The sequence below is a fragment of the Cervus elaphus genome, chromosome 12 (assembly GCF_910594005.1).
Source record: "Cervus elaphus chromosome 12, mCerEla1.1, whole genome shotgun sequence".
Taxonomy (NCBI): Eukaryota; Metazoa; Chordata; class Mammalia; order Artiodactyla; family Cervidae; genus Cervus; species Cervus elaphus.
In genome coordinates, this window is record NC_057826.1 from 17,667,824 (window position 1) to 17,677,489 (window position 9,666).

The 9,666-nt window shown below is 43.9% G+C and overlaps 1 protein-coding gene across 1 annotated transcript; it reads right to left on the reverse strand.

The window, feature by feature from the left end:
* Positions 1–4,768: 4,768 nt before the first annotated feature.
* Positions 4,769–9,197, reverse strand: LOC122704880 (peroxisomal succinyl-coenzyme A thioesterase-like). The gene is made up of 3 exons (XM_043919963.1): positions 8,587–9,197; positions 6,597–6,799; positions 4,769–5,603 (listed from the first exon to the last, which is right to left on the reverse strand). The coding sequence occupies exons 1-3, from the start codon at positions 9,065–9,067 to the stop codon at positions 5,013–5,015; spliced, it is 1,275 nt and encodes a 424-aa protein (XP_043775898.1). The 5' UTR covers positions 9,068–9,197; the 3' UTR covers positions 4,769–5,012.
* Between the last annotated feature and the right edge of the window lie 469 nt (positions 9,198–9,666).

Below are 9,666 nucleotides of genomic sequence, written 5' to 3' on the forward strand. Positions count from 1 at the left end.
TGTGGATTTTCTGATGATAGGAATTCTGATACGATATTTCATTGTAGTTTTGGTTCGCATTTCTCTAATAATGAGCAATACTGAACATCTTTTTATGTGCCTCTTGGCCATGTTGGAATTCCCTGAGAGATCAGTTGGTAAAGAATCTACCTGCAATGCAGGAGACCAGTTCGATTCCTGTATTGGGAAGATCCCCTGGAGAAGGGAACAGCTACCCACTCCAGTATCCTTGGCTAGAGAAATCACTGTACAGTCCATGCGGTCGCAAAGAGTTGGGCATGACTGAGTGACTTTCACTTTTTCACTCACTGGCCATGTGTTTGTCATCTTTAGAGAAATGTCTATTGAGATCTTCTGCCCGTTTATTTATTGGGTTGTTTGATGATATTAAGCCATACGAGTTATTGGTACATTTTGGAGCCAACACCTTGCCAGTCACATCATTTGCATTTTCTCCCATTTGATGGCTTGTCTTTTTGTTTTGTTTATGGTTTCCTCTGCTGTGCAAAAGCTTTTGAGCTTAATTAGGTCTCATTTGTTTATTTTTGTTTTTATTTCCATTACTCTGGAAGACAGATTGAAAACGTTATTGCTGTGATTTATGTCAGAGAGTGTCCTGCCTATATTTTCCTCTAATAGTTTTGTAGTGTCTGGTTTCACATTTTTGAAATCCATATATCACGCTGTGAGGAAGCTCAGCAGTCCATGCAGAAATTCACGTGCATGAGAATCACAAATGGCTTTAGGACTGAGTGGCAGGTGGAAGCTGGAAGGGCTCCAGGGAGACCATTAGTGAAAGCCAAAGGGACTCATGAAGGTCTAAAGGAAAGCAAAATAAATTCACTGGAAGCCAGAGGAAACACTGACATCTGTAATAATGTGAAAGAAAGGAAAACGTACCTAATTAATTCAGTGATCTAGCTAAAATGATTTCCCAGCAGAGTACTGATAGTGCCATCCGGCTTCTTCTTGCTGCCTATTATAACACACACAAAAAGAGGTGAACTAAGGAATCAACTGTTAGCAACAAGGACCTACTGCTCAGTACAGAGAACCTACTCAATATTCTGTGATAACCTGTAAGGGAAAGAATCTGAAAAAGAATAGATATGTGTATAACTGAACCACTTTGCTGTCCACCTGAAATTAACACAACTGTACTCCAATATAACATAATTTTTTTAATGAACTTCTAAAGAGGAAGCAACCAGGACTTGCCAAGTTTGACAGTAATACTGTTTCTCCTTTCCACCTTCTCCAGATGGCAAATCCTTCAGTAGTTAAGACAGAATGTCAAAGCAAAGTCAAGCCCAGAGTGAGTCTATGGGAGATCCTTTGTAAAGACCTCAAAGATTCAAGGTAGTGCTTCACAGAATATTTCAGAATGACAAAAGTCCCTCTAAACATTTTAAGGTGTGCCTAACAAATCCTATTAAATAAGAGAATTTATGAGAATCTTAAGGATGTTTTCCTGCAGCATTCTCCCAAAAAGCCCCAAATAGAGACAGTCTTATCTCAAACAGGTTTATAGTGATGTATTGCCTAAAACAGTGAACTCCACTAATATTTTTAGAAAACCCACATAGTTTTTAAAATGGTTCTGGTGGAAGCACAGTAAGTTTAAAAGAGAAAGAGTGCAAAATAAAAAGAGACCTTTATTCATTTATTTATTTTTTAAAGTGCATCTCTATGTATTTTCACAGTGAATACACCAATATCATAAAACAAAAACAAAACTCCTGCCTTGAAGAACATCCACTACACTACTCTGACTTCTATTTCCATATATTAGTTTTGCCTGTTTTTAAAATTATTTTAAATTAATTTATTTTAATTGGAGACTAATTACAATATTGTAGTGGTTTTTGTCATACATCGACATAAATCAGCCATGGGTGTACATGTGTTCCCCATCCTGAACCCCCCTCCCACCTCCCTCCCCATCCCATCCCTCAGGGTCGTCCCAGTGCACCAGCCCTCAGCACCCTGTCTCATGCATTGAACCTGGACTGGCGATCTATTTCACATCTGGTAATATACATGCTATTCTCTCAAATCATCCCACCCTCGCCTTCTCCCCCCTCAGAACTCAGAGTCCAAAGTTCTGTTCTTTACATCTGTGTCTAAAAAGAGACCTTTAGTTGCTTCATATATTTTGCCCAGAAAACAGATCCTGGAGGCTTTTTTCCTAATTTAATTATTTTTATGGGAAACACAAGTTTCAACTCAGAGGATAGAACCAAGAGATACAGAGAACAACTCAGACAGTAAACCGAGCAGCAATGAAAGAATTGGCGACAGATTCTTAGCTAGATTTCAGAAGAGCTAGGTAGGGGCCAGCAATTGTTGTGTGTCTCTCAGACGCCATGTTTTTGAACAGGAATGTCTAAGAATTGGGGCTTCACAGGTGGCACTAGTGGTAAAGAACCTGCTTGCCAATGCAGGAGACCTAAGAGGCAAGGGTTTGATCCCTGGGTCAGGAAGATCCCTGGAGAAGGGCATGGTAACCCACTCCAGCAGGCCTGCCTGAAGAATCCCCTGGATAGAGAAAAACGGTGGCTACAGTCCATAGGTCGCAAAGAGTTGGACACGACTAAAGCAACTTAGCACACACACACACGCATAGCATCACAGCCTCAAGTTTGTCAAGCTCCATAGGGTGGCTCAGCGCTCCAAGAGCAAGTATTCCCAGCAAACAAGGTGAAAACTTCATGGCCTTTATGACCTACCTTCTGAAGTCACAAGCATCAGTTCAGTACTAACTGAAGCAGTCAGAAACCCATCCGTATTGAGGGGAGAGGGCATAGGTCTCCCACCTCTTTGTGCCAGAAGTGGTGAAGAACTTGTGTTATGATTCTATGTTTTAAAACCTGCACAGGGCTTCCCTGGTGGCTTAGTGGTAAAGAAACCAACTGCCAATGCAGGAGACATGGGTTCGATCCTTGGTCCGGGAAGATCACACATGCCTCAGAGTGGCCAAGCCTGTGTTCCACAGCTATTGAGCCTGCACTCTACAGCCTGGGAGCAGCAACTACTGAGTCCACATGCTGCAACTACTGAAGCCTGTGTGCCCAAGAGTCCATGCTCTGCAATGAGAGAAGCCACCACAGTGAGAAGCCATGTAGCACAACTAGAGCATATAGAGCCCAAGTTCACTGCAACTAGAGAAAAGCCACAGCCACGGAGACCCAGCATAGCCAAAAATGATAATATATAAACAAACAAATTATTTAAAACCTGCAAAAACAATTGTTCTATAATGTGTTAAATACAGTTTTCTTTGTATTTAGCTTGAGCTTTATAGGTGTTACGAACTGAATGTGTGCCCTCAAAACTCAGTGTTGCAATCTGAAACTCCAGTGTGATGGTATTTGAAGGTGGGGCCTTTGTGAAGTTGTTAGGTTTAAATGAGGTCTGGAGAGTGAGGCCCCCATGATGGGATTAGTGTCCTTATGAAATGAGGAAGTGAAACTGGAGCCCCCCCCCCCCACCGCCTTTCTCTCCCCTCCAGTTGAAGACACAGGGAGAAGGCAGCTGTCTCTAGGCCAGAAGAGGCCCCCACCAGGAACTGAATCTGCCAGAACCTTGATCTTGGACTTCCCAGCCTCCAGAACTGTGAGAAATGTCTGTTGTTTAAGCCATTCTGTCTTTGGTATTTTGTTAGAGAAGCCTGAGCCAAGACATGGTACCTCTGGACTATGTGGTTGATGTCTGTCAATTTTTGAAAATTCTCAACCACTGTCTCTTCAAATAAACCTACATAACAATTTGTAGTTTTGTTGTCAGGGAAAGTGATGATGCCTCTAGGAATGTCACAGTATGAGTTTCTAAAGTTTGTTCTCAGAACCAGGAAGCAGGAAGGAAAATAGGTCACAGTCACTCACCTTTGGACTGATGACTTTGGAAGGACTGATGCTGAAGCTGAAGCTCCAATACTCTGTCCACCTGATGCAAAGAGCCGACTCACTGAAAAAGACCCTGATGCTAGGAAAGATTGAAGGCAGGAGGAGAAGAGGATGACAGGGGATGAGATGGCTGGATGGCATCACCAACTTGATGGACCGTGAATGTGAGCATCCTTCAGGAGTTTCTGATGGACAGGGAAGCCTGGCGTGCTGCAGTCCATGAGGTCACAAAGAGTCGGACACAACTGAGCAACTGAACTGAACTGAATGACTCACCTTTGGAATAGAGTTTTGACTAAACTATTCTAGAGTCAGATGTTCCCCTTCTTTTTTTATTTTTATTATTTTTTGGTTGTGCTGGGTCTTTGTTGCTGGGCATGGACTTTCTGTAGTTGGGGTGAGCGAGGGCTACTCTCTATTTGCAGTATGTGGACTTCTCATTGCAGTAGCTTCTCCTGTTATGAATCAAGAGCTCTAGGTGTGCAGGCTTCAGTAGTTGTGGCACATGGACTTAGTTGCCCCAGGCATGTGGGATCTTCCTGGACCAGGGATCAAAATGGTGTTCCTTCCATTGAAAGGTGGATTCTTAAACTGACCACGAAGGAAGCCCCTGGTGCTCCCCTTCTTACCACAACTCCTCCTCCCAGGGAATTCCTCTTTAATCTCCAAGAGAAAAAGGTCAGTCTGGCTTTCCTTCTATCAACACCTCTGTGTATACTTTAGCCAATGAAAATTCTACTGTTATCTATAATTGAACCACTGGCAAACACTGAATGACCATTCTCTCCCAGTGATGGAAAAAGTAACCCAGTAGTTCTGTGAATAAAAATGTTAAGTAAAAAAAATCTAGATGAAAACACAAATTTTAAAAGTACGGATACTTTTTACTATTTTGTATTATATACCTCTATTGAATCTTCAACAATAGGCATGTGTTAGATTAGAAAAATTCATAATGAAATAAAACTCCACAAAGTTACCTAAAATATGTCATTAATACCAATGACATGAATTTAGTGTTGTCTAGGGGACAAACGATTCAGATAAGACTATTAAACACTAAAATCCAATCTTGAATCTCTCTCCTGTCAGTAACAGAGCAGTGCATTACAATTTGGGGGAAGGTCCAAGGTGTTTGGTGAAGAAGGTTAGAATTTGCTTCCAAGCATCTACCTGGGCCTTAGAATGGGCCCTGGGCTCCCCACCCCACATGACGGGTTTGTCCAATAATTTATGCAAAGAAGCTGGGCACATGGGGAAATAAGGAGGCTCAATGTAGTGCCCAGCCCCAGGATAAGAGATGATCTGGGGTTTTTCCTTTCCATGGGCCTGTAACCGTTCCGAGGCTATCTGGGCATAAAACTCACTCCTCCAGTTATGGTCATCCTGACCAACAATGAAGAGGATAGGCCCCTGGGCCTTCTCTATTGGAATCATGCAGGGGTTCTCGCACCCCCCTACAATATCATTCCTTACATCCACAATGTCTAGGAGGCCTGAGAAAGCTACCTTCACTCGCCTCAGGTCATGGCCCAACGGTGGAATGTTGCTGTCCTTGTAGTGTATGACTCTGTGTCCACTGAACCCAGATCCATTGATGGAAACCGTGGCTGAGATGTTCTTCAAAAATGAGGCCATGGAGAGACAAATATCAGCCCCTAAAGAAATGCCCAGAAGCCCAATGCGTGGGCCCTTTATCTGGAAGAAAAGGAGATAAGAGTCAAGAACTTACCCAAGAGAAAAATGTTTTTCTAAATGCAACTAGAGTTGCTGCTAGCTCTAATTTGTGAACTGGCCACAAGACACTCAACCTCAGTTCACAGAGGAGTTTCTTCCCATATAAAGACTATCTTGCTGGACATGTGGCAAACAAATTCAATGGTAAATCTGGGATGATGGCTTAGTCACTAAGGACTGTAGCCTGCCAGGCTCCTCTGTCCATGGGATTCTCCAGGCAAGAATACTGGAGAGGGTGACCACTTCCTTCCCCAAGGAATCTTCCCCACCCAGGGGTCAAACCTGGGTCTACCTGCATTGCAGACAGATTCTTTACTTGACTGAGCCACCAGGATTGTTCACAAACTTCCAGAGAGTCAGATACTAGAGAATGCTGAGTCAAGGAGCCTGTATGTTCTTGGGAATCTAAGTCTGTGAAACCAAATTCTGTTACAAGAAGTGAATCATTATCATATCACTTCTAAATATATACTGAAAAATGGTTAACTTAATAGAAACAAAGCAGGACTGCAGAGTCCAATTAAGTAGTTCTTAGCTTCTGAAATGGGTGGACAAGTTTAGATCATCTGAGAACATACCCTGCTGTCAGAAAAATATTAAAAAGCATTCAAAGCGAAGAAATTAGAAACTCCACTTTCTCTCAAAAGGAATTTTCATATCACTACCTAATTCCTTGAAATAAAATTTCCCATGAATTTTACAATGAATTCTGCATTAATTCCTTGAAATAAAATTTCACATGACTTTTACAGTGAATTCTGCATTATTAACCCATCTGACAAAGAAAGGGGATGGTGCTTTAGGTGCTTTAGGCACTAAAACCAAGGAAGTCTCCAAAAGCAATCTCTGTGAAAGAAGAGCAGAGCAGCACCCATGCACCGGGCACAGGTGAGTGCACAGGGACAGCCCTCTGGAGGTGGTTCTGAAGAGAAGGATAAAGGACAGTAGGAGAACCTGGGTGTGCTGGAGCATGTAGCACAGGGCTTCTTCAAAATATTCCAGGTGTATCACGTCAAATTTCTTGGGAAGATCATCAAAGTCATAATAAGCTAGAGCCAATGTGGCAAAGCCATGGCCAGCCAAAAGACTGGCCCGATATTCCAATAGGCCTCCTCCAATACCGAAGATGTCAATGATCCCTGGGAAGGGTCCAGATCCTAGAGACAGTAATATTACAAAGGGGAAATATTATATAATTTAATGAATTTGCTTTCCATGCTCAACAGCACTAATTATTAGAGAAATGCAAATCAAAACTACAATGAGATAGATACTCACCTCACATGAGTCAGAATGACCATCATTAAAAAATCTACAAATAAGTGCTGGAGAGGGTGTGGACAAAAGGGAACCCTCCTACACTGTTGGAGGAAATATAAGTTGGTGTAGCCACTATGGAAAATAGTATGGAGGTTCTCAAAAAACTAAAAATAGAGTTGCCATGTGATCCAACAGTCCCACTCCTGGGCATATACCAGGAAAAAACTATAAATCAAAGAGATATATGAATCCCTATGTTCATAGCAGCACTGTTCACGACAACCAAGACAAGGAAACAAGCTAAATGTTCACTGACAGATGAATGGATACAGAAGATATGGTATATATATGCAATGGAATACTACTCAGCCATAAAAAAGAATGAACCAACATTTACAGCAACATGGATGGACCTAGAGATTATCACACTACGTGAACCAAGTCAGGAAGAGAAAGCCAAGTACCATATGATACACTGAAATGTAGAATTTAAAATATGACACAAATGAACTTATCAACAAAACAGAAACATACTCACAGATGTAGAGAACAGACTTATGGTTGCCAAGAGGGAGGGTGTGTTGCAAAGGGATGGAGTGGGAGTTTGGGGTTAGCAGACGCAAACTAGTATATAGAGAATGGATAAATAACAAGGTCTTACCATATAGCACAGAGAACTATATTCAATACCCTGTGATAAACTATAATGGAAAAGAATACATATATGTATAATTGAGTCACTTTGCAGTACAGCAGAAATGAATACATTGTATATCAACTACACTTCAATTTTTTAAAAAGAGCCTGCTTTCCTTTTATTTTTATTTTTTTTATTATTTAAAAAAATTTTTTAATTTTTTCCATCCTGCTTTCCTTTTAGAGATCTTTCTAAACTATTAGTCAGTTCCTGTGACTCAAAGGAAAGATAACAGTTCCCTGAGTCATTATTGAAAAGGGTTACAAGTTCCTTTTAGGGAAAGGAGTCCAAGGAAAATATATGATAATTTATCAACGTGTTTATCCTCCATATTACTTTATAACAAATTATCTCAAAGGATCGAAGAATCTGTAGTTGTAGGGAAGAATAACCAAGTTAATAATCTTGCAAGAAAACTTTTGTATTGTGTTGCATCAACACGACTCTGTGTGTGTGTGTACTTATATTTCAAATGTCACTTGACCAGAAAAAAGAAAAAAAGGTATTCAGTGAGGCTTTAAGGAAGGAAGGCAGTGAAGTCCGAAAAGTGATTTGTGGTAGAGAGGAGCATGAAAATGTGGGTAAGGGGCCCAGTGTAAGCAGGACACTAGAGAAGAGTGTTCTGGTAATAGGTTCCATCATATTGTGTTAAGGTCTACGGAGCTGAAGCCTATAGAGATCTGTAGACTAATTATTAATAGCAAAGTGAACCTTACGGACCCCATCCAGTCCTTTTTTCTTTTTTTAAATCTGCATACTAACAGTATCCACCTCTTTGGGATACAGATGTTAAATGAGATAATGCAAGGAAACTGCAGAGCAGAGTGCAGAACCAATCAAAAGCCTCCATTGTGGCTGTGAGGTCACTGATCTAGTCAACATCCTCTTCTCTGACCCTGATCCCAAGCCACCCTTCCTGGGAAGCGGTATCGCAAACCAAGACGGCCTGGAGAACACGCTCGCCAGGCCCCAGCGCCCCAGGCTCACCTGGCGGCAGGAAGAGCGTGGCGCGCACCCGGCCCGCGCGCACCGGCTCGCGCCGCACCCCGGGCGCCAGGAAGTCGCGCTCGTGCACCGCCCGGCCCAGGAGCCGCTGGGTCCCGGGCTCGTGACCGTCGAACACCTCCAGCTCCACGGCGAAGGGCGTCTGCACATCCCGCTTCAGAAATCGCCAAAAAGGCTTTTCGGGCTCCAGAGCCCAGAAGAGCCCCATGGGCTCGAGCCCCGCGAAGCTGCCGCCCAGCGCGGGCGCGCGCTCCAGGTCCAGCAGGCCGGCGGCGTCGGCGCAGTAGCGCGCGTGGGCCCTGAAGAGCGCGCCCTTCTCGTCGCGCAGGGACGCGCGCAGCGTGACCGGCTGCCCCGGCGCCAGGCCGCGGACAGCGATGCGCACCGGCTCGTCCCAGCGGCAGCGGCCCGCCGGCTCCAGCGTCACTGTCACTGTCATTCCAGACGCACTGTCGCAGCCCATACCCTGAATGTGAAAGCTCAGGTCGCTTCCGGTGTCCCATCCCAGGCCGGCTGTGCGCGCCCAGTGGACCGATGAGGTCAGGCGTCGCCTGGCGCCGGGAGCGGTCAAAGGCTGAGGCGCCCCCGGAGGCGTCCTGGCGCTTCCGGTCCAAGTACCTCCTCTAGCCGGCAACTTGCCTGACTAAAAGTCGTTTTCCCGGCGGGACGCAGTCCCGTGCGGTGCCACACCCGCCCGCGGACGCCTCTTTTCAGCCTCAAACCTCCCGCACTCGTTGCGGGTAATTGATTCAAGGTGAAACCAGAGCTGAGTGACTGTAGACAGAATTCCAAGACTTGTAGCCCTTCCATAGAAAAGGGCAACTTAAAACTTTTAATGAATTATAACGTACATACCAAAAACGTGCGTAAATCTTAAGTGTACAGTTCAATGAATTACAAAACCCGAACGTACTTAGTTGGGTAACCCAGCACAGGGATTCAGAAACATCCCTGCCAGCACTCCAGAAGCCACCCTCCTTTCGACTCCAGTCGCTTTCCCGTTCCCAAGGTACTCTGAGTCCAATAAAACGGGTTGGTTTTTCCCAACTCTTATTTTATGGT

What these genes read in the sequence shown, in the direction of transcription:
- LOC122704880 (XM_043919963.1), bottom strand. Translation starts at nt 9,067, where the DNA reads ATGGGCTGCGACAGTGCGTCTGGAATGACAGTGACAGTGACGCTGGAG. An exon ending in CACGCTCTTCCTGCCGCCAG is followed by an intron (nt 6,800 to 8,586) that starts GTGAGCCTGGGG and finishes TACTGTCTCTAG; the next exon opens with GATCTGGACCCTTCCCAGGG. An exon ending in ACATGCTCCAGCACACCCAG is followed by an intron (nt 5,604 to 6,596) that starts GTTCTCCTACTG and finishes CTTTTCTTCCAG; the next exon opens with ATAAAGGGCCCACGCATTGG.